Here is a 24,854-nt window from a genome sequence, read left to right on the forward strand (position 1 = left end):
GTTCATTTCAGCAGGGTTCCTCACCACATGTCTGTCTCATGCGTGAAAACACCCACCAAGACAAAGGAAACAGTCTTTCAAAGGTCTATTTTTAGTGTAGCCAGTGTTATTTTATTTAAGCTAAGACAAAGGAATGAATGATAACAGTTCAAAATCTTTGGCGAAAGTTAGACAATCAGTTACACAGTTTCTCATTTAAAAGAACCATGTAAAGAGATAAATGTACAAAAATATATCAAATATGTATAAAACTATGCAGTATTACAAGTGTCATACAACCTCAAACAGAGCTGGGTTTAGTTTTTAGGACTCAATACTGGCTGTTTTTGTTTTTTTAACCATGATTACTCCCCTCTAAATAACTAATACTTAAAACAGTGTTATTATATTGAGACGAAAGCAGCATTGGGAAGACACATTCTTTCCCAAGTAACTTCTCTTGGTGTGCTGATACAAGAAATATACTGTAGTTACAAATACTTGTGAGGGTGTGCATGCAAATCAGTTTTTACCTTCAGATTTTATTCTGTGATGACTAAATTGAATGTTATTGATAAACCAAGACAAATTCCTTGCATGAGAAAACTGGGAAGTAAATGTGAGACTGAACGATACTACATTAGCATCAGAATCTTTACTAATGATCTGCTGATATATTAATATAAGGAGTGTCAGTAATTCTGACAGGTGATGTGCATAATACACAGTAAATCCTCTTTAATTGTGAAGGCTTGTATGTCAAATGTGATGCAACAGCAGCCTCTAGTGGTGTATATTAGCAGGTAGCAAATGCAATTGTTTTTTTACATGGAGTGCAAAATGCAGCGTCACTCCCAATCCAGTGTTTGCATAGAAGTTGTGTTAAAGTGATCAGAAGTTAAACAAATGTCATGATTGGTATAAATCAAAGCACATCAACATAAATGTTTCAGGACAATGCCAAGGCAACCAAAGCCAAAAGACAGACACTGGCCAGGAATATAGCTTCTCTCTTAGTTCACTCTAGCTGTGTATTTCACGTATGCTGCTGCATCTGTGTCTCTGTGGTTACAACCACATGTTCAGAGAACCAGCAGTAAATACACAGCAGCTCACAAAGCAGAAGATACTGATGTTTGAATCGGTTTCAAAAATGGTTGCTTGGTCATTAAAACCTTGAAACCTCTTACAATCACATAGATGTCTCCGCAGTTTTGGTCAAATAAAAAACATTAGTAATCAAAGTTAGAAAAAAAAATCTGGTTAGAAAGTTTTCTTAAAAACACTTAGATAAAGAAATTCAGTAATACAATTGTTAGATTGCACAGTAATTTTCCCATATGATTACACAGTATAATATATATTCTGTTATTGCAGTAGGTAACTCAGAAGTACAGTATGAGTGAGCTCTTTTTTTTTTTTCTTCTCCTTCTTTGTATTTACTTTAGCTGTGGAGAGGCGAAGAAGTTGCCCTGGCGGTGAGATGCAGATGTTGCTTTGCTCTTGCTCCCAAATCTAAAGGTGAGGAGGTCGGGGGGGGGCACACAGATATACAAATTTAGTTCCAATGATTTTCACAAACACAAAAGCCAGAACTACTGTGAAGATGAACGTGTCGAGGGAAAACATGGAATTCATTCTTAATACATAAACAACTGAGTTGGCGTCATTTGATTTTTGATAATTTCACACCAGTGTAAACAGTCACCTGCCCACATGACACCAGCCTGAAAAGATTTTGAGAAACATTTTCTCTGTGGAATAACATGAATCTCAGTTGCTTTTGTTGATTGTAAAGACCTAAACCGTTTTGGTTCTTTAGTTTAAACATGCTGTCACGTTATGCTGCTGCAGCTGCTCAGGTGTTTTCACTTATGACTGATTAGACCAGGAACGATGGCTCCGTTCTATTCAAGTGTCCCAGGAAGACATGACAGTGACCCAATACCAGCTCAAAGGAATCCAGCCATCATTAAGTATATTATTTACACCTGTTTTTTACACCATTTTTTAGGGCCCCAAGAGGGCCCCATTCCTTCACAGGTGCCATGTTTGTCCACTACTGTGGTCATGGAAATACTTTGATTAGCTTTAACTAGTCTACATTGAGGTTGCATGTTTTTGCTGGCTGGGTGTTGCCATGTGCATTTGTGTTCATACATGGACCATGTTTGACATTAAAGACTGAAGATAGTGCAAGTTATTATATAACCTCACCAGTCACTAAAAGTACATTTACTGATTTTAATTATTGAGGATATGAATGTCATCGAGCTAAAACTAGTTGTCATATTTTTATTAATCTATGTTTCACTACTTCTCCTGACTTGTTTATTATCTTAACCAACATACAGCACATACTATAGCAATGAAAGCCTGAGATTGCACAATTAATTGCAACCAAACAAGCTGACTGCATCTCAGAGAACTTTATTTATCTAGCTTAGCATCATCAACGTGATTTGTTTACTGTATTTTCTTTCCTCAACAAGTGAATTTGAAACGGTCTCTATTTTAACCTGGATAAAGCTAAGTGCTACATGAGTTAAGCGGCCTAGCGTTACGTCGGTTTTGTGTGAACAGAATTTGAGTGTGTGCGTGAGCTTACATGGTGCTACTGGACAGGGTCTGCTTCATGCGCTGAGACAGCGAGCTGGAGGAAGGTGTTTTGGCCATCATCTGTTGCTCTGGAGTTGTCACTGGTCCCAACATGCTCCCTGCAGATAAATCAAAGATAAATAGTTATACAACAGTCAACCACAGATGTTGACTGTTTATGCTCAAAAATGGGAAAAGTTGGTTTCATTCGGGTTTCATTTCATGCTCACTACTAAAAAATAGTAGTAATAGTGGGGAGTTTTCTTCTAAAAATCAAATCCAGATCACTGTGGTAACCTAATGCTATTCATTTTAGAGGAGCATTTATGTCTGTGATTTACCTTTGCGGTTTAGACTGTCAGTGTGGAGAGGGTTTTCCATATCTGCATTATCTGGATAAGCAAACTGGCTCCAGTAGCTTTTTGGAATACTGAGCAAGCGCTCTACAACCTGAGAAAAGAAATCCAGTATTTATAGTCAAACTTAAAGTAAACAAAAGCACAGAGTCGTATACCTGAACTATGTGCTCTTTTATAAACACTAGGTTTTTTGAATATAATGGAGAGTCAGGGCAGTTATTCTCATTCACTCTACCCTTGGTTGTCTGTTGGTGTCATGCAGGATGGTCATAGGATCCGGGTCGGGAACAGCATGACCCACGAGGGTCGGGCCAAACACCCTGGCCAGGTTGTTTTCATCCATCTTGGTATCCACACTTTGAGACACCCTGGAAGAAGAAGAGAGGAAGATTTCACAGTCTTCTCAATAATGAAAACCTGACCTGTACTGCAGGGATGTAGGAGGTTTCAGCACGATCAAAACAAAGTCTCAAACCCTACACAGTTTGGACAAAAACAGTTGTTTACAGCACTCCCGTCTTATGGATAAACATTAACAGCAGCGAGGAGTAAAGATAGGATAAAACAAAAATGTTGTCTACAGTGCTGAAATGTGTGAATTACTTCTGCAGATGGATCATCAGGCAGGCCAGAGTGTCTCGGTTTGGTTGAGGCAGCTCGCTAATGGTCTGATACAACATGGCTAAGCTGTTACCATCATCCTGGATTTCTGTAAAGAAAAAAATTAAAAATCAAACATTTAATTTAGTTAAACCAGGAAGGTACTTTAATCATTCAGTGTTAATCCTCATTCTGAACAGTATTATGTAAACGGAGAGATAAAGACCCTGCAGATACTCACCGGCTGCTTCCATGAAGGCTTTGTTGAGGTGGAAGGTGAGCAGTGGCTCTACAAGGTTTCTGAGGAAGTCTTTGAGGACACCTGTAATGATGTTGATGTCTTCCACTTTGTTAAGCAGAGGCAGAGTCTTCCCTCTAATGAGCTTCTCCTTAAGCTCTTTCACCATGCGGTCATGGCCGGAGACTCTGTAGAGGCCAACCTGGGGCCAGGGAAAGATAAAAGAAACCAGCTCTCAGTGTCCGGCTGCCTGTGATACAACTAAATGAGATAACTAATTGGAGAGAAATTATGTTGTTATCATTCAAGGGAAATGATTAGAGCATTAACATGAATATGACACGTAAACTAGGACTTTGATAAAGCCGGTCTCACCTCATGTAGGCCTCTGTGTTCAATTTCCTTAATGCAGTAGACAACCAAAGCTGGGATCATTGGGGAGGTGACTGGAGCAAAGTCAGCCAGCGTGGCCTATACAAAAAAATGCATTCATTTATATGAAGGTACAGTATAATGAAAAGAGTAGAAAATACTATTTTAAAAATGAAGTAGTGGAAGTGGAACTGTACCTCTGTGGTCTTGATGGGAGTACTGACAGCTGTGGGATTACAGGGCAGGGGACATTGCTCACGGCACTCCGGGTGGCTCACTACCCTGCAATCTTGACAGCGAAGGTACACCTTCCCAAACTTTGTCCTTCTTTCACATGACCTGCAGAACTCAGACTTGATCACCTTAGTGAGAAAGAGAACATGCTGGTTAGTAGATTACAATTAAGATGAAGGAGCCGGTAGACTTAAAGAAGGTGGAGACCCAGGACTGTCTTTCGTACATTTAGTAAATAAGAAATTAAGTCATACTGTTTTGGGGATGAAGTGGTGCTTCTTTCCTCCATTAGCTCTGGGGGTTTGGAGTTGGGCTGGAAAAGGAGAGGCAGGCGTGCTGGGAGCCTCGCTGACCGTCTCAGATTGGTTAGTAGTAGTTGTATCACCCCACGCTGGAGCGACTGCAAACACAATCAAATGTTGGTCAAATCCCAAAACCACTGAGGAAACTCATGGCACAAAATTGTTTCAGCGATACATTTTGTTGCATTTTATTAAGCCAGTCTTATTTTAGGTTCCATAAACAAAAGAGGAACAAAAAAAGCTGCAGAAAATTCTCACCACTTGTCTTTCTGCTGCGAGTCCAGTAGGGCACAGTTTGGATGGTGGAGACAGCCTCAACAGCACCACCATTCACCGGCACAGTGATGGTTGTTTTAGCCACGATAGATTCATTAATCTGAATCATATGGAAAGAGATATTTCATGTGATGCAATCATCTAAACATGATTTAAAGAGTTACTGAACCCAGCCAGCTGCAGAGGTCAGTATTACCCTATCTGATGGACGTCCAGTGGAGCAAGGCTTCTTCACCGCCTGTGGGGGAACCTCAGCATGTTTTCTAGAGGAACGCTGTGGATTAAAGTGTCATTTTTAACAGACTAGATAAAGACTAACGAACCACTGGCTGCTTTTACCACTCCCCTAAAATATAAAAATTATGTTATTGTCAATGCAAACAAAGAGACATCTATTCAAAATGTGAGTAAAGACGTGACTCACTCGTTTCTGGCGTTTGCGCAGCCTCACATTCTTCATCACAGAGGAATCCCAGTCCTACAGGAAAAGTGGAGAAACAGAACATGATACTAAAACCGGCCATTTTACTATGGGAGCCTCTTAGAAATGCTATTCTTACACAATTTTATCAGCAGCTCTGTTAAAATAAACAAATAAACTTTTAGGAAAAAGGGGTCAGTTTACCAGAGAGTCATCCGTTTGGTCATAGCTGATGTCTGACAGCAAAGAAGCTGATTCATCAATAGTAGTTAATCTGTAAAATAGAAGATCAAAGTTCGTTATTCAAAATACTGTCTTGGTCTATGCCTAGCTGGAGAATGACACCTTGTTTTGGTAGAGTGTGCAAATTTTCTTATATTACACATTAAAAAAAATCCTCTTGCCTAGTGTTCAGGATTTGTGTTAAATTCTAACTTCTTGTTATGCAACTGTAATATCCCTTCAGGAATCAATAAAGAATGCTTCAAGTTTAGCCTTCATTGTGGTAATTTTTAAGGGAAAAGGATCAGGATGTACTCTAAATGTTTTAGAGGGAGATTAGGTGAGTCTGACCTTCGGCTGGTGTTGAGGTTGGTTTTAGCAGCTTGTGCTGCCTGGGAGTGAGCACTGAGGAAGGCCAGGGCCGAGCGCTGCTCTTCACTCAGGTGGACACTGCTACCGTTGTTCTCTGAAATCAGCAGCTCCCGGATCAGCTGCAGCTGCCGTTCCTGTTATTCCCACAAAGCAGCAGGTTGACACAGGTCCACACAGAAATATACATTACTTGGTAAGAATGAATAATTGTTAGTTCGACAAAAATAATGAACACTTAGTGAACCATATTGTGCAGTGATCAATGCCATTATTTTAAAAGGAATTTAGATTGATGTATTTTCCTTTTTATAATACCATATAAACAACCCTGCAGGCTGATTTACTGTTTTAATAGTGTGGCACTAACCAGCTTCTCATAGACTGCCTCAGCATTTTGCCGCCGGCGGATCTCCACGTCCACCTGGTTCCGAGCGTGTTTTAGTTTGACCTCCAGTGCTCCCCTCTCAGTCTCTGCTTTAGCCAGTGTCTCTTTACAGGAAACCAGCTCATCATCCGCCTGCAACCACTTCTTACGACAATCCTCAAAGTTCACTGCCATCTGCAGGAACTCTGTATAACAAGATAACAGAGAAAAAGATGCTGCTGTGCAATATAGACTATTTACTTATATGATTCTTGTCTGTTGGGCCTCCAAAAATGTAAATGGTTTTCACTGCAAATTAAGATAGAAGGCAAAAGGACAGTGCTTTACTGTAAAGTAAAATGTTGAATAATGATTTTCGGTTCGTTTTACTACACCCCATTAACTCAATAACTATTTCAATCCCTATTTGTATCAATGGGTGCACAATCAATTTCCAGTCTGTAATCCCGGCTCTGTCAGCCTTTAATGTACTACAACGGAGACTCAATATTCAGGACAGCCTGTGTATTCCTGGTTAATTTAATTCATTGCACCATTGAACACATGTTGGGATGGAAACAAATAAAACGCACTCAACATGTTACTGCTGATGATCGCACCATGCCGCACCACACGAGCTGAACAATAAAGCTGCACAAGTATGTCAACTCCACTGTGACTACAGGCCTCTGAGGACGTGGTAAATACCAAAACAAAGTGTAGAAATAACTTACGAGGTTCAATGTTCTCATTCAGACCGTCCACCTGGGCTCTGAGACTCTGAAACTGGTTGTACAGGTTCACCACAGGCGACTCCATAGTGTCTCTCTGCTGCTGCGTTAGCTGAAGACATTCACTTGGTTAGATTAGTAGGGAGAAATGGGTCAGTTAAAATAATGTGTGTTTTGGTGACGTTTTACGTTGTTGTTAGTGTTGAATTAGCCTCGGTCTAGTCAGTAAATGAGCAGTAACGTTACTACCACTACGTTTCATGTCGTTATTTTACCTTCAAACACGTGAAATGAAACAGCTACGATTACGTTGTATTACAGGATTAAAGAAGAAGAAGAAAAACAGCGCAACTTGTTTTTGTGCTACTTGTGTTTACTTTATAATCACTGTATTAAAACCAGCTCGAAAGCTGCTTGAACCCCACGCCAGATTTGCCAGTTTCACTTTTGTTGAAGCTATCGTCATGCTAACGTTAACGGCAGCACTGTTGTGCCGACCTGACTTTTACAACCTGTTGTTACGGTGCTCAAAACAAAAACAATAAAGCGGTTACCTGTGCAATACAGTTGCTGTGACCGTGCGGCGGACATGTAATGTAATACGGTCCGATGTTAAAAGCAGAGGTTCGGTTGTTTATTCCCACACCAGCAGCAGGACCACACCTGTCTGGTAAAGTTTTCACATTCTTCTTCAAAGTTCAAAATCTGCGCCGGTTTTCTTCTTCGTCAGCTGATAACGGGAGTTTGTGCGCTCTATCGCCCCCACACAGCCAGCGGTGCAACTGCAGGCGTGTGTGGCGATACAATAGACACAGTTTGAACTGTTCAGGATCCCCTGAGGGGGTGAAAAGTGTCTCAGCACATTTCAGTGGAAGTTAGCCCTATTTGTTAAATCTGTATTCAGAGATAACACATTTATGACATGATTATTACACTTATTCCATTATTACTGTTTGACACAAAAAAAATGAATGCAAAATTTTGTATAAATGATGTTACACAATCAATAAGTATGTACAAAATGTGTGCATTTTATGTCATTGTTGCTACATGTATCTGTTATTTTACCTGTGGTAAAATTAATTATATGACACATTTATTTGTTAAGTTTGTTTAGGTCTTGATTTCTTTTTCTGTTGTCCAACTTACTTTCTTTGATTTCTCCAGTGCATTTAACACCATCCAACCACTGCTGCTGAGTGAGAAGCTGCGGGTGGTGGGGGTGGACGCATCCACCGTCTCCTGGATCACTGACTACCTGACAGGCAGACCACAGTTTGTCCGTCTGGGCAGTGTGCTGTCTGATACGGTGGTCAGTGGTATTGGAGCTCCTCAAGGAACTGTTCTGTCCCCCTTCCTGTTCACCTTATGTACAACTCAGAGTCCTGCCATCTGCAGAAGTTCTCTGATGACTCTGCAGTGGTGGGATGTATAAGGGATGGACGGGAGGATGAGTACAGGGCAGTAGTGGAGGACTTTGTGGAGTGGGCTGGTAGAAATCACCTGCTCCTGAACGTGGCCAAGACCAGAGAGATGGTGGTCGACTTCAGGAGGAAGACGAGGGCTCCACAACCGCTGAGAGTTCTGGGAGAGGAAGTGGACATGGTGGAGGAGTACAAGTACCTGGGTGTGTCCATCGACAACAGACTGAACTGGAAGACCAACATCAACGCTGTCTACAAGAAGGGGATGAGTCGACTCTTTTTCTTGAGGAAACTTCAATCCTTCAATGTGTGCAGCATGATGCTGGAGATGTTCTACCAGTCTGTTGTGGCCAGTGCTTTGTACTTCGCTGTAGTCTGCTGGGGGAGCAGCATTGGAGCCGGAGACACCAACAGACTTAACAAACTGGTTAAGAAGGCCGGCTCCATCATCGGCTACAATCTGAATAGTCTGGAAAAGGTGGTGGAGAGGAGGACGCTGAACAAACTATTATCCATATTGGATAATCCTGACCACCCTCTCCACCTGCAGGGACAGCGGAGCACTTTCTCTAAAAGATTCCTCCAGCTCCGCTGTCACAAGGACAGATACAGGAGATCATTCCTGCCCACTGCCATAAGACTTTACAATAACTCACCTCTGGCAAAATCCATCACATAACAATAACACTGTTGACTGTGTTTCTTGGTTGTTTGTATATAATATATATAGATATATACTGTACTGTATATACTGTGCATTTTATATTTTTTACTGCTATTTACTGCTATTTTATTGCTTTTCTATTATTCTATTATTAGCTTATTGCTTCTGTATGCTGCTGTAGCGAAAAAAATGTCCCCTCGGGGATTAATAAAGTAACTACCTAACCTAACCTAACCTAACCTAACCAATTCATTATCAATTACCTGCTGTGTAACCATCTGAAGACTCTGGGGGTCCTTATACTTTACAAAAGTGTAGTGGATGTCCTCAACAATCCAATATATTAACCTCCAAAGTGATTTTATGCATTTTAATATACATTAAATATTCTGTAATGGCCCAATGTAACTTTTTTTTATACTGTACAGAAGACTAACACAACATTTTAAATAGAAATGGGTTGTTCAAATTCAGTGCAAACCTTGGCAGAGTCTGTAAATTAAAGAATCCATAGACATTAATAGATATTAACCCCATTATTAACGTCAGTAACATTAATATATACTTTAAAAAGATAATAATACTAATAAACAGGCAGTTTTGTTTGAGGTGTCAGGCCCAGTACATGTGCTTCCTGCTTTCCTTATGCGTGTCATGTATCAGTATGCAATATGCAGAGCAGTGCAGTTATGTTTGAAATCATAAAATCCTTAGAAACCGTCTGTAATTGTATTTTGTTGTCTTCGTCTTTTCACATGGGATCCACACAACAGCATCATTATGATTAATGATGCTGTTGTGTGGATGGTATGGATGGCATATCTGGGTGCAGCAGCAGCTCCACTCTTCAACATTTAATGAGCATAACACACACGAACACACACTAAATCAAATGCAGAATTTATAGGTCCATAACACATTTTAAAAAGTTTACCACAGACTCTAGCTTATTTATGCAAGCTTGTGTTGAGTTTTCTTTTAAGGAATTAACTGTCTGATTTAGCATTACACTTGTCCCAGAACTGCCTGTGTGTCTTCTGAGTACTGCAAGTCCATTATATTTGATTTGAGATAATAGGATCTGTCAGTCAATATGCCATTTCTGTCTTTATCGATTATTCATCTTTATATGTACATTTCCTCCAGTCATGATCATTTAACTGCCAGAACTGTCTTAACACCGATCACTGTCTTCCCTTTCTTAAACTGAGTCAACTAATTCTGCTGTCTACAAGTAAAAACACACACTAGACGGAAAGAAAAAAGGGAGATAAATAGATTTGCGCAGCAGTTCCTTTCAGGATACTTTTTTTTTCAGTCATCATAATCTATTGCATTTGGGTAATTATTTATTATTTGTTATATCAGATAATAAAACAGTAAAAGGCATAGAAACCTTTTGCTGAGTTTATTCAGACAAGCAATATAAGTCAACTTACACCCCCACAGTAATATGACGCGTTAAACACTTTAACCTGTGCTTTGATAACACTATATTTGTCTTTTAACAGTCAGTTTTTAAGACAGTGTTTACCTGAATAATGAGTTCACAGATTTTCAGTTATGTCTTAAAGATGCATGGATAACACTACAACAGTATTTCAAATCAAATCTTTTTTCCATCTCAGGAGTGGAAAAAGTATCAGGAGGCTTTAATGCTCAGAAGTTTCAGAGGAAGCACCTGCAGATTGTGCTGACTCTGGAGTTAGGCCTCTGCAGTGGCACCATTGGAAAGGTAATGGATCCACAAACAGCCTCACGGGGACCACTTGGCAGATAAACAGCACATCTACTTAGGAGGATACACTGAAGCAGAACACACCCTCTTTACATGCATATTCGTGTACAAAAAGCAAAGTGAAGTTTTGAGGGTGTGACAAAACCAGCGAGCTTCCTGATAAATGTCTTCCTTTGGCGTATGCACTTTTAATGGTAAAGTAAAGTGCTTGTTTATTGTTTTGATTTTGGCATTATGCCTTTATTCATCGTGGCAGTTGAGATACACACACCAAATGTGGGGCAAGAGTCCTGTAACACGGGCCTGGTTGAACCTGAAAACTGGACGTTGTAATAATGCAGGATACGATTTAACCTTTCGATCCCTGCTAACCTATTGTCGAACAAAATAATCCATATCAGAGGAAGTGGGCACAGTAACGTGAATGTTTAGAAAATGTCATGCAATCCAACCAGCCTGGTAGTAAATACTAATATTCTGGAGCTTGTAATGTCACCTTTTTGTGGAGATGTGTTATGTTGAGCTGTGTAATGTAATTATTTGAGGCTGTGGTCACTGATGGTGTTGTATTAGATTACAAGTCAGTGTATGTGTGCCTCATATTTTGACCACACAATATACAGTGCTGTACATTATGTTACAGCCTTACCTAAGAGTTCAATCCACACTACTCTCAGTAAAAACTGAACTATACAAGCTTTACAAGGGCAGTATTTGTTGTAGAGGTACTGTGTTGGGTTCCATTATATTTTACAGGTGTATATATTTTGTGCCAACCCTTCTGGAGTTAAACTCCTGATTTGACAGGATGTTTTTACAAAATGAAATGTCACAACATTGACAAATAAAAGGGCAGCAGATGAATGTGTTGGTGCTAAGTGAGTCTGCAGGTATGTGGAAAAGCTCTGGCCAAGAGAGCACCCTGAAAAGATAATGTGCATAGGTGCACTCCAAACCTCCCATCAATTGAATTACTAGTGGAATCTCCCACTCAGAGAGTGTTTACTGGAAAAGGCTCCCTCTCTTCTGCAGTGCTGCTGGGCCAAAGCACCGTCAACAACAACAACCCTTTTTGGAAACCTGACACTTGGTAAACACTCTGTCCCATTCACAAGTGGATTAACACTTCATATTTTTCCAGTTTGAAAAATGGGAGCGAACTCTATAAAAATATTATTTTTATTGATTCAAGCTTGTTCGAGCAGTGTATCTTGTTGCTTAAAGGAAATACAAGAACATTGATACTAAGTAGAAATGCTCCTGTCCACACAATCCGATACTATTTGTAAATTGTAGACGTAAAACTCTCAGGTACTGATGAAACTAATATCTTACACAGAAGTGAAATAAGCCCTGTATTGTTCTCAAGGGAACAGCATGAACGAGTCAGGCAGTGCTCAGTGCTGAAGCAGATTCACAATGCATTAGTAACAGTGTTGTTTCTCAGAAAAGTGCAGACAAAATGAGCACGTAAAAAGAAATTGACACTTTTGCATTGGCTCAGTATTAGTAGTTTCAACATAGACTGTCAGTTAGTTGAGAATGCTTAAAAACTTTCAGAGTTGAAATAAATCACAGCAAATGGATGGAGATAACTTTGCATGGGAGATGACTTACAGTTTGTTGCACCTGCATGAGTGAATGACTCAGTGTAATTTCAAAGTAAGTAACAGTTCAAATCCTCCTGTTTTTCTGCATGCAGAGAAATGCAAATAGCCACTGACTGATAACTGATCACCAATCCAGTCCGAGTGTCACAGTCTCTCATAGCAAGCACCTTAGCTGTTCAAAATGTTTAAATAAATAAATTAAACGCAAACAGGTAATAATGTGGGTTGTCTGTAAGGGTCCTTATTAGCCCACGGTGCAAATGGGAATGACAATGATGAGAATGATAGCCACTACAGTGGCAATAAGTGCAAGCAGCTTGCATATCTTGGCCCGTCGGATGTTAGCCTCTTTCCGCCTGAGCAGAGCGTCGTAGCCTGGAGTGTAGATGTCATCCATCCAGAACTCCATGTTGTTGGGGTTCAGAGACTCCTGAGCCTAGTGAAAACAATGCCATTTAATGTTACAGCAGATATAAAAGCATATGGATTGAGTAAACATGATCAACTAATTTAGCGAAATATTGTTTTGTCTTTCCTGCTGAAAATCTAATTGTTACATCAAATTGTATTTTACTGCCTCATGCATTTCTGTAAGGTCATTATCTCCAGAAATAAAGCGTATAAGCATAGGAGAACAAGAATTCAACAGCACAGTTAACTTATTCTTTTATAGACTAGAATCCCTGACTCACTGTAAAGGACAATACAGTAAACAGAACATATGTTTTTAACTATTGAAGGCCTTTAAAATGAAACTGTTTTTACCTGTAAGTCCAAAGGGGAGATTCGTGTCTCATCTACAGTCCATATAGGCCTTCCCCTCCCCTCAGGCAGTCTGGGCTCTATGATCTTACCAGAGGTTAGCCCCCCTGTCAGACTGCTGTCTTTGTGGCGGAACAGTGATGAGTTAAACACTTGTTCCACCAGCGTGCTGGACTTTTGGGAGAGTAGGTTCGTGGTGCTGCCTGACTGATCGACCTAGAATAAAAATGGAGCAAATATAGATTGTATATGTAACAGTATATTGAACAATACTTATTTTAACCTAAAATAAAAAAAAAAGTGAAATTCAAGCAAAGTTGATAAATCTTAGTATAACTGGTGGTATAACATGCATGTGAAATTGAATCGAATCAATTAACTTTTTCCCTTGCAGCCCTGAACAGACATTATTTACTGTAAAGGTTTGAACCACAAAGTGGTCTGATTAGCCTGTAATGGCCACTTAATCACATCTGTCTACTCAGCTTGTGTGCCTGTACAACATGGATACACACATTGTGCAACTACAGCACTACTTATTGCCTTCAAAATGATTTACTGTTGTATCTCTTTCACGACTGATTCTCACATGCTGAAAAAACTATTTCTCATCGAACTGTGATTTCTTTTCATATTATAGAAAAAACAACATAAAAAAAACTACAAAGAATGTAGTATGTAAAATGACTCTACCTGTACAGGTTTCATTTGTGAAGCTTTGCCATCTTTACTTTTTGAGAAAGACACGCTCCAGTCTCTCGCAGAGTTAGAAGCATTCACCTTTTTGGAATCAGAGCCACTTTTCTCCTCTAGCTGGGTTTTGGAGGCACGACGGGATGCTGCATCCTTCTTCCCTTCTTTTGCCCCCTTTGAACCCGCCTGACCTTTGCTGTTTTCTTTTTGATCCCTAGGATTATTCCATTGGCTCCACTCCAGACTACTTGTGCTGGTCTCTGGAAACAGATGCTCAGATACAGACAGAGGCTGAGGGTCTGATGAGTCAGAAGGAGTTATAGGGTGGCTCATGAAAGAGGAGACGCCACTGAGAGGCTCAAACCATCTCCCGTCAGTGGGTTGTCCTCCGCCACTGTTGATGGGCTGCTGTATCTTTTCATCCAGTCGGTGCAAAGCAGAAAGGACCTGGGAAATCTCAGACTTCACATCATTCAGTGACTCCAGTTGTCTTTCTATCTGGCTCATACGGAGCAGCAGCTTATAGACGCTGGCCTTGAGCCCATCGTCACTGCTTTCCAGGGAGTGGAAGAGCCTTTGAAGTTGACCCAGCCGGCCACGTCTGGCCTCAGGGGTGTCCTGGTTAATGGTGCCCTCGCTGGGGTGCAGGACTCCCGTAGAACCACACATGCTTATGTCATCTAAAAAACGAAAGATGGCGCTGATGTCATCGTCACCAAACTCAGGGTCGTCCAATGAGGTCATGAAGGAGAAGCGATCAGCGTGAACCAGGCTACGGAGTCGCCGGGTGTCCGGTGGGTCTGTCTGTGTTCCCTGAGCCTTGACCACATCACCTCCACTAAACAGTCCAACATCCCCACTCTTAACTCCTGACAGTCCACCCAAATTGCTGATCGCGGGGGTCGATCGTCTGGGAAGTTGTCCCCCTTGTGATTCCATCCCAATACTGCCGAGGCCTATCCGGTCCTCAAGACTGTGACTCTTATTGCTCCAGATGGACCTTTTTGTGTTGGGTGGTTGAAGGTGCCGGGGGGATGATTCTGGGATTGACCCAGGTCCAAAATAAGTTGAGTCCTGGAGGTCATCAAGGCTCTCATGTTTGACATGCTGCTCTGGTGACTGGTGAACTGTTGAGGGCGACGGGTAAGGATTCGTGATCAATTCAAAGCTGCGATTGTCGAAGCCTTTCTGCCCTTTGTTGGGACTTGGGGACTCACTGCTGACGGTCACCTGGGGTATCAGAGGCGGCTGGTTGTGGAAGTCTTTCCTAAAGATGTTTCTCTTATGGTCGACTGATGGTCCCGGTTCATCTTCAAACACATCCATGGGAGCAGAATCTCCACTAGACTCGCTGTCTGTATCCAAAGGCAGGTAGATATTCTTCATTACCTCATTGGGGATTTGACCGCTGGGGTACAAAAGCGTGGTGTGAGGCAAGTCGAAAGAGACAGCCCTCGCCCTGATAGGAGGAGAGGACACAAGTGAGATGGGATCCGGGGGAAGACTTGCTCGCTTGTGGGCGGAATAATTCGATTTTGGAAACAGCAAGTGCTGTTCGATAGGCCTGCCGCTGGAGTCAGAGTGGGCACGTGCTCTTTCGTGACCAGGAATGTACATCTGTTGGATTCCAGGGAGATTGGGGCCTGGAGACAGGTCGACAGGGAGGACTGTCTGGGCTCTCATTGGCTGGCTGTCATCAGAGACCCCACCTGTCATCTGAATAAGATTGAAGATAGTTACTATGTCAGCAGCGACACCTATGGGTGATAGGCCCTGGCCTCTGGTGGAAACCCGGTCTCTGAACAGAGTGGCTGGGAAACAGGGGTCCCTGCTGGCAGCAGCAAAAAGCAAACTCCTGAGCTCTATGAGGTGCTCCAGGTCAAAGCGGGTGCTGACCATGCGACAAAGGTCCTGGAAGGTTAGCCACTGGCGCATGTTGGCCAGCTCCTCCAGGATGCCCAGAAGGACCATAGGGTATTCCTGCTGCAGGTTAGCCATGGCTGCTCACCTGACACAGAGAACAAATCAGTAAGCAAGGCAAGATCACTATATTTATTGAGCACATATCAACAAAATACATTAAGGCAAAGTATGAAAGCCACATAAACAAGGTTGCAGGTGGAATGGAAGTCCCACATCTTAACATCCCTAAAGATTTTGCAGATGCAAATAAATGTTTTCTTTCAGTGTCCCAAGAAAATAGTTATTTGCTTCATAGATTACAAAATAATAGTATAATCATAATAAAACATACATCTGTACTCCATATTCATAACAGAGCTGAAATTATACCTCATTGTTATACCTTTAATGTTACTATAAATGTATTTTATTATTACCTAAAATATTATAGTGTACGTGTCGTGATTATACTCAATGTCAATTGTACGATCATCGTAAGCAGGCTGACCTTACAATCATTTTTTTGTTTTTCAGTTTCAAAACTCTCTTTCCAGCATGTAACTGCTTGAATATGTGCGACAATCAAAGTAGATTTGTTCTGTTAGAATGAAAAAGGGGGCTTTTCAGTGAGATTGTGGACAGCGACCTTATTTTGGGGTCCTAAAATAACCGACCATCTGATCTGGTGACGCCGTCACACTGCGCACATCCTTACCTCACTGGACGACTTTAATCCACTCATTTCCATTAACGGCTCCGAGTCATTTACTCGCCAATTTACCGCACAAATGCGGCAAATATATTTACTTGAATTTAGTAACTTTATACCAAAGTAGTTGTTGCATTTGAAAACGATTAAGATAACACGTCGGGACGTTTTTGTTTTTTGATTTTTATGAGGCGCATTAATTTGGTCAGCGACACCCTTTTGAGAGTTGGTGTGCTAGATGGGACAATAATGACAAAATGCAATTTGGGTTGTACACATTTCACGAACGGAGTATATAAATCCAAGGTAAACCACGGTGCATCCCTACTCACCTGGATCTACAGAAGGAGAAATACAGCCACGCCTCTACCCATCAACACAAGCCAGATTTACGCAAACAGCGAGGCCATATTCCAAATAGGTCCGGGTCGGCGGCGCATACTGTCACACTCCTTTCATGGGCTTCTCTGTTTGTAGCAGCGACTAGCCTACAGCCCAGGCAGGAGAGGAGAAAATTAGAAATCAGGTCATCTTCCCACAAGTCCCTGCAGTCCCCTAAGGGACCTCAAAATACATCCAAACGGTTTCCCCTCGTCACAGACCAGCGACGACACTCGCAAAGTCGCAGACGTTTCTAATTGATATATCGGAGGAGATACACACTCTTGGCAGGACAGTCCAACGTGTGTGAGTGGATCTGGACTAGGAGCATATTTTCTCAGAGTGCCATTGCAATAATTGGTTATGTGTGCAAGTTGAGCTCACAAAATAAAGGGCAGATTAAAAATTAATGTGTGCTAATTGACACGCCTAAAACTCCAAACTGACAGTAAACCATAAAGGGTTCGGGCTAAATTGCTCAGTGGACTGCTGCACACACATAGAACTGTGCCAGGCTTGAGCCCTCCCAGACTTTTCACCATTACTCTGCATTATCATCCATAAAGTCTCGTACTTAAAACCCCATTAGATCAAGAAGAGGGCAAGGCTTTCATCGCTGAGTAGAGTAGTAGCACTCTGCTACAATCTGAATGGACATCTCTAATTCATCTGACAACTCGATGAGGAGGGCATCCATCATCTCATGAACACAGGAATCAATACAGTGCAGGAGCCGTGGAGGTATGGGCATTAATGCTTTACTGTAAGGCCTGTTGTGGGGCAGTTCTCATAGGCAGGTAAAAAGAAAGAACAAAAGATGACACGGTCAAGAGATTAGCAGCTTTATTTTTCAGACTTGATAAAAAAATATAAACAAAAAAAAAAGGAAACTACTATAGTTACCTGCTTCAAACAAAATAGTTATAAAAACATTAAAAAATATACATATATATATATTTTTTTATACATTTATACATAATATATATTTTTATATATTTATTTATATAATTATACATAACATATAAAGTAGGGACAGATTATGTGCTGGCTTCCTCATACCAACATCAAAGAAACTTTATAAAGGTGCCAACTATAGAAACAAGACTAAGCTTTTATTAGGGTATTACTGTATGAATATGTAAAAAAAAGATTTCAGCTGAGACGAGACTCTCGTTCTCTTTTCTTCTTTGGTTTTGATTTCACCACCGGAGTTACAAAAGTTGGAGTCAGTGAGGGATTCAAGGCCGGATCTAAAGCCGGGTTCAGGGCGAGCAGGTCCAGTATTGCGGTACTCTGATCGCCTGTTGAAATACAACACATTGTAAAAGACAGAAAACAGTGACATAACATGCACATATTTGTATTCATTGGGGTAAGGTTGCTTACCGTCGTTGTCCTCGTCACCACTGGGTTCTGGATCTGGACTGTGAACAGAAATCCGGGCCAAAGCTGCCAGCTCAGTTATGAAGCTTTCTTCTGCCTCCTAATGGACACAGCAACACAGTGCTTACAAAAAAAAATTAACTGTAAGATTGTACACATATTCATACACCTGTCATCTTGTCGAGAAGCACAGCAGACTAACGAGCAACTGTCCGTTGATCTTTTCCATGGTTTGATTTTCGGCTACTTTCTTCTGCCTCAGCTCCTCATACATCATCTCCTGATCCAAAACACACCGCTCCAGCACCTTCCTTTTGTGAAGCTCAACCCTAATACATAAGAAAGCAAAGATTAATTCCAAATTATGCTCATTTAATGTATGAATTAAAAAGATAGTTGCCCTAAAATTACCAGCACCGCCAGTGTTATTGTACCTCTGTTGAAACTCTGCAGAGGCAGGTTTCTTGCCCCAGTTCACCAGCTCCCTCAGTAAGGCTCGGGTCAGCTGACTGCTGCTGTCTTGCATCTCAGTCCCCTCTGAAAAAAAAGTTTACAGCAGTAAAGTTAACTCAGCTGTTCTTTAAGTGTTCCTTCTACTTAAAATAGTTTGTTTATTTATTTTTAAGTGACCAGGTACAATTTACACAATCATTAACAATTTTACAATTTGATGTCAGTGTAAAGGTAATTTTCACCTGCGGCCTCTTTGCAGGTCACAATAACACCATATGTACACCGACAGGAACAGCATGTATGATACAAAGTCAAGTCATACAGAACTGTGGGACACTTACCACCTAATCCATTGAGTGGTGTTCATATGGACATGAATAGATGCATGTGTGTTGTAATTATTATCTCACCCTGGTGTATGTTGCACTGATCCTGCTGCAGTTTCTTGGTAATGTCCTGTAGGTGGGAATAGTAGCTTTGTACCAGTGCAGTAAGAGAATCTTTGGTCACATAAACGCTCTCGGAGGCAGCCTCTGTCAGGTGGTGCTAATAGAAAAAAAAAAAATGTTTGGTGTGTAATATGCTTTTCTAACTCCATAGAAAGTTGATTCTAACTTATGTAAGATTAATGGGATAACTTGAACTAAAAGCCTACCTTGAAGCCGTCGTCCTGTTTAGGAGAGGTCTGTGAGTCCACAGGCGGGGCCGCCATCATCTGTTGGATGGCGTGACTCAGGGCGTTGCCTAGCACCAGCTGTGCATGGCTCTGAAGAAGCTCTGTTCCCGTTTCCAGTTCAGACAGGAACTCCTGCTGGAAGCTGTTCCCCAGCAGCTGACTCTCTGGGCCCAGGTGTCTCTCTGCGAGGCTGGCGCTGCTATTCTATGGTTGTTAGGAGACAGCAGCAGTGCTCAACATGATGTGGTATCCTCATAGGTGGAATCTACCGAGTATCCCGAAGCAAATTATCAGTGTAATACAGAATGGGTTCTCAGATTCAGTACTAAGTTAAAATGCTGTATTTACATGTTCAAATTTTTCCCACCTTGAGAGCTGAATTAACGCACGTCTGGGTTTTACAGGGATCTTCCATCAGCAGAGCCCTGAAATCCATCTGCGAGAGTGCCTTCAGCTTGGACAGCCTCATCTCCTTCAGCATGTGCTGACAGCAGTGCCTGACCACAAAGTACCTGTGCACCGCCACCAACAGGTGCTCATGTTTCTTCTCTATCAGCCTCCCCATTTCACTGAGAGAAAGATCATACTCCATTACTTACTATTAACTCATAACAACTGATGTCAATACTGTATAAGTAGACATGGTGGCTACACGGACGACAGCTGTGTAGGAAATTTGTTGTTAAAGGCAAATGTAGTTTTATTTATCCCCTCAATATGCCATAAATAGTTATTGACAGGTGCTAAAAATTTTACCTGTTGAGTGTGTAGCTCTGTCTGACCAGCATGGCGCGGAGGATCTTCATCTGTTGTTCTTTCAGATGTTGCAGACAGGCCTGCACGAGAGCAATCCCTTCACTCCATATCTACAGAGACAGGGGCTCGGTTAGAAACGATGAAAAGCATTTGTATAATAAGTTTATGATATGTATATCATCCGCAAAGTGTTGTCTACCTGTCCATCTTTATCCAGCTCAGCCCTGATGTCCTCTAGCTGCTGCTTGGTGATGCACTCCGCCAGCTGCAGCTGAGCACACAACTCCTGCTCCAGATCCAACCACAGTTTCTCACAGTGTTCAGCAGAGAGCTTCGTCTGGGCAAGAACAGAGGTGAGAAAGGCGTCCTTGGCCAGCTCCCCGAGCCTCTTGGACCAGGAGGTACGAAGTTTCTGAATATACAGGGTTTTACATAAGAACAGCAGATATGGACACACAAGTATTCACACAAATACACAGTTTAATATTTAATCTTTTACCTTCCAAAGGTCACAGAGGGCTTCGGCCACCCTGTTGTCCTGCTGCAGCTCCAAATCACAAACCTGCTGCCTGTGTTTCATTAGCAGCTCCTGGTACACCTGAGGGACACATTTAGATACCAGTAGATTTACATGTGCTGTCTTTTCCGACATATGTGACCACTGTTAGTAAAGCTGAGAACAGAGAAGAGACTCAAAAAACCTACAGCCAGGTACTTGGCCTATTTATTAGCTCCTCACATTGAATTGTGGGAGACAGGAAGTTCTGACCTTGGTGAGCTCCTGTAGGTCACTGTGAGTCTGTCTCAGTTCCAGTGTGCTGCTCCTCTCCTTGGTCTGGCTCCTCTGAAGCTTTTTCTTCTTGGACTCCTTTTTGCTGCACTTCTCGTTCACCAGCTCAGTTGTCTTCCTCGTGCACTCTGAGAAACATGAAGGTTTAACTTTTAGATGAGCCTGCCTGGTTGAAGATGACCAAAAGTATCGCAGTTTGTAAAGTTAGCTTCCTGAACATGCTATAAATGTTTATTAAAATGCTTTATTTCTTGTAATAGATGAGTAGTATTAATAGTACATCTCCTAACAGAATGAAGTCTTGTGGCTGCATCGCTCTATAGTCTAATAAAGCTTCTCTGAGTGGATACCCTCCTGTCTAACTACTGTCAACACAGTTTACAGTGTTTTCACACCTTTGATTACTCATCAGGGCAGCAGGAAAGTCGTATGCTGAAAGATGCTGCCTGAGAGTCTGAGATGCACTAATGGGCCTGATATTCATCCACTGTCCTGAAAGAACCTGACCTTATTTAATGAGCTAAAGAGGATTTCCAGAAAATGGTCTATTTTGAGAGTGTGTCATTTAAGTTTGAAAAGTAGGCTAGATGTTATCCATTTCTACTTTTTAGGAGAAACTCGTTAAGTATAATTGAAGACATTTATGCTCACGTTTGGTCCATTTTTGGAAAAGTGATATTACATTTTTCATTATCTTCTTTGACAATCTTCCTTTAGCTATAAAAATGTTCACCTTTTTTTTCCCGATTGTACCTCAGTGAATTTTCCTTTAAAATAAACTGGCACCATTTTCAATTTACATATCTTACCCTGAGTGCACTGCTGAAGGCCTTCGGCCACAGTGGCCTGAATCTCTGAAAGAATCTTTTCCATGTGGCTAAATTTCAAGATGTCATCACTCGTCAGCTGTTCCAGTGTTGTGGTTATCAGGCCCTGCCTCAGAGTCACTTCCTGCCTCAGCAAGGCAGGCTGGGATTGAAGAAGCCCTGTCAACTCCTCCCACCACAACAACTTCTGTTGTATCCTCTGAGAAACGCAAAAGAACAGACATATTCAGAGCCACATGTGCAACCATCAGTCCGTCCAGGTCCTCACATGATGACACAAGGGATGAGAATCAGAAGAGTTGCTTTACCTTAAGATCAGCTTCTTGTACCTTCATAAGGTGGTTCTCCACCAACAGGAGTGTCTGGATGAGAGAGAGAATCACATTCTGCACTTCATCTGAAGGGAAAATGCTGGTCTTCTTCAGCAGATGTTGGCACAAATCCTCAACCTGTTTACTGAAACTTTTGGACTGTGAAGAGAAATAGAGATTTAGTTACATTTAAATTTAGAGGAAGTGTTAAATCATTTGCTTTTTCTTTACCGTTTGAAGGCCACGTTCAAGGAGATCTTTCTGAGCTCTCTCAATCTCTTCCAATGTACAGGGAGCATCGTGACTCTTCTCATTGACAGCTTGGACTGTTGGCAACTGTTTCCTCAACTCATTCAGGTCCTTAAATCATAAATGACATTACATCATGAAAGTATGTCTGTACATACAAAATGTCTTTTGCGAGTAATAGACATCTGCCTTTACCTTTTCCTGCATCTGAAGAATATTCTTTGCAAAGTCTGCATCATTTTTGTCTTTTGGAAACCGACAGCTGAATATTATTTTCACCATTTGTAGAAAAATCTAAAGTTAGCAGGAAAACAAAAAGCAGTTAGAACTTTGGCTTGCTTTAAGAAAACACTATATAACTACATAACAAATTTAAAAAAAAAAAGCTCACCAGATATTTTTCTTCTTGAAGCTGAGAGCAATAATGTTGTATATCCTGTAGGGCCAAACAGTAAAGGCTGATCCGACCTTCAAAACTGTGGAGATAAACAGATGAGTGTTGTCACAACCGGGGTCTGTGCATAAAGATTAAGAGGTTGCGATGTGTTGTTAAGGATTTAGAGAGTCCTACCCTGTTTGTGTCAGTGTGAGGGGATAATGAGAGACCCTGTTGAAACTCTGGTTCTGTAGGCTCTTTGGGACCAGCGAGGAGGAGATGAACTGACTGCTATCGTCGTGGTCCTGTTCTTGGCTCAGAGACTCTCCGTCCATGGAGGAAGATGAGTCCTCATTAGGCAGCGCTGGCAACTTTGAGTGCTCGTGCAGGGACGGGTTGGACGCTCCATCTGCCAAAGGCTAACAGGTTTCGTGAAACAACACACAAAACAAGGTAATTATAATCAGTGGCTAACTTGGCATTGTTTTTGTCTTATCATTGAAATGTATAACTAACACATAAAGTCCATAGAAATTATACTTTTTACTGGCTGTACATACATATATATTGCAGTAAATGAAATATCATCGTATATCAGCAGTTTGAAATGTATTGCTACTTGCAGTTATATGTTACTGGAAGCCAAACACCCAACGTTTATTTTGCATCAGGTTACTGTTTCCTATTCGTCCATCACTTGCACTGAACTGCATTATGGGTTGATTTTGCGGAACTTTTTTCGGATGTAATGTTGTCTACTCATGGTGCTTTGTTTATAAGTGTATAACTAGCAAAAAATACATTATACTATTCTTTGTGCAAAATAGAAGATAAAAGAACTGACGGATAAAATCAGTGGCTTTACATAAAACTCGGGCGGATTTGGAATTAGCCTCTGTAAAGGTGTTCTTGGATATGCTTTAAAGATGGAGAACTTACTCTGTACTTTTGGTTGATGGGGTAAACCACCTTCGCTCTGGATGCAAATGCAGCCACATCACTGTTCATGGGTGGCTGCTTCTTCTCCTGGTCAATCAGTAAACAGGGTGAAATGTAGTTGTATGTAACTACTGTATTCACCTGTGCAAAGCTGTTGTAACTTTCAGACAGTGTTTTGTTGTGAGAGAAAAGTATTACTTTGTAATTAGCGGTGCCACTTGGAGCCTCCTTTCTGCTGTTGCTGACACAGTCACTTTGGTTGTTGTCCAGTTCCCCATCATCAGGTTCAAGCAGCCTCCTCGCATTATAACCCTGTTGGGGTACAAGAAAATCAACAATGGAACATTAAGTGTTCATTATGAGTAAAGTCAGTTTATTTATACAGCACATTTAAACACAACCAAAGCTGAACCAAAGTGCTGCACAGCATTTAGACCAATAAACACAAAATAAGCAATAAAAACCGAAATTAAAGAAATTAAGAACAATATGAAGCCAAAACACACAAAGGTATACGTAAGCACGTGAAGGAACATTACGATGAGGTGTCAAGGAAGTTACTTAGTTGGTGGGGGAGAGAGCTGCTGTGTGCTTACTTGTCTGGTCAGTAACAAAGGCTTCAGGCAGAAGACATACAGCAGAGCAGCAGCTAATATCCCCGACAGCCCTCCGCACACCGTGGCCACCGTCAGCAGCCCCGTGTAGATGTGCAGCGATTCGGCGAAACTGACCAAGACGTCGGTGCCGCACTCCTCTATCACTTCCCGCGCTGTCATTTCTCTCCAACTCCAAACTTTAGACAAACCATAAACATTTTGTAGGATACTCCCTCCTCCAGCAATCGGCCACACGTTAGAAGCTAGCTGGAGACCATCTCCTCGAGCTTCTGGGTTTTCACGCTGACGTCTCAAGCTCGCATTCTGCTTTTAAATCATTTCCTTTTTTAAAAGCGTTTACATGTTGGTACGTTTGAAAGCTGCGATTTGCAGAAACGTATGTAGACAAAAAACTTTTCCTTAAAACGACAAAGGTCGCTTCGTAGTTTAGCCAATGGGTGGACTGAGATTTAAGAGGACCGTGCTGCATCAGAAAAAGTTTGCTTGCTAGACCGGAAACGAAACGAATCTCTTTACATTTTAAAAC

General features: G+C 41.4%; 3 protein-coding genes across 3 annotated transcripts; all 3 read right to left on the minus strand.

Moving 5' to 3' along the window:
- Nucleotides 1-1,248: 1,248 nt before the first annotated feature.
- LOC138630807 (rac GTPase-activating protein 1-like) lies at nucleotides 1,249-7,706 on the minus strand. Its single transcript, XM_069715381.1, has 17 exons — nucleotides 7,623-7,706; nucleotides 7,072-7,180; nucleotides 6,341-6,543; nucleotides 5,953-6,107; nucleotides 5,584-5,653; nucleotides 5,383-5,436; nucleotides 5,155-5,232; nucleotides 4,941-5,058; nucleotides 4,635-4,780; nucleotides 4,344-4,508; nucleotides 4,150-4,245; nucleotides 3,778-3,976; nucleotides 3,540-3,645; nucleotides 3,172-3,304; nucleotides 2,919-3,027; nucleotides 2,588-2,696; nucleotides 1,249-1,494 (listed from the first exon to the last, which is right to left on the minus strand). The coding sequence occupies exons 2-17, from the start codon at nucleotides 7,154-7,156 to the stop codon at nucleotides 1,419-1,421; spliced, it is 1,902 nt and encodes a 633-aa protein (XP_069571482.1). The 5' UTR covers nucleotides 7,157-7,180; nucleotides 7,623-7,706; the 3' UTR covers nucleotides 1,249-1,418.
- Nucleotides 7,707-10,559: 2,853 nt separating this feature from the next.
- Nucleotides 10,560-17,141, minus strand: LOC138628403 (major intrinsically disordered Notch2-binding receptor 1-like). The gene is made up of 4 exons (XM_069711439.1): nucleotides 16,903-17,141; nucleotides 13,960-15,967; nucleotides 13,270-13,482; nucleotides 10,560-12,940 (listed from the first exon to the last, which is right to left on the minus strand). The coding sequence occupies exons 2-4, from the start codon at nucleotides 15,955-15,957 to the stop codon at nucleotides 12,749-12,751; spliced, it is 2,403 nt and encodes an 800-aa protein (XP_069567540.1). The 5' UTR covers nucleotides 15,958-15,967; nucleotides 16,903-17,141; the 3' UTR covers nucleotides 10,560-12,748.
- A 644-nt stretch (nucleotides 17,142-17,785) lies between these two features.
- On the minus strand, nucleotides 17,786-24,767 carry LOC138628316 (evC complex member EVC). The gene is made up of 20 exons (XM_069711303.1): nucleotides 24,308-24,767; nucleotides 23,910-24,023; nucleotides 23,712-23,798; nucleotides 22,968-23,191; nucleotides 22,788-22,872; nucleotides 22,592-22,690; nucleotides 22,379-22,507; nucleotides 22,145-22,306; nucleotides 21,819-22,035; nucleotides 20,989-21,137; nucleotides 20,719-20,817; nucleotides 20,419-20,631; nucleotides 20,220-20,329; nucleotides 19,831-20,032; nucleotides 19,443-19,667; nucleotides 19,198-19,333; nucleotides 18,769-18,871; nucleotides 18,537-18,663; nucleotides 18,338-18,434; nucleotides 17,786-18,252 (listed from the first exon to the last, which is right to left on the minus strand). The coding sequence occupies exons 1-20, from the start codon at nucleotides 24,485-24,487 to the stop codon at nucleotides 18,104-18,106; spliced, it is 2,907 nt and encodes a 968-aa protein (XP_069567404.1). The 5' UTR covers nucleotides 24,488-24,767; the 3' UTR covers nucleotides 17,786-18,103.
- Nucleotides 24,768-24,854: the final 87 nt, after the last annotated feature.

This window comes from Brachyistius frenatus, unplaced genomic scaffold (genome assembly GCF_029030835.1).
Source record: "Brachyistius frenatus isolate BFR_SWC_R1_liver_20210118 unplaced genomic scaffold, ASM2903083v1 Contig_4, whole genome shotgun sequence".
NCBI lineage: Eukaryota > Metazoa > Chordata > Actinopteri > Embiotocidae > Brachyistius > Brachyistius frenatus.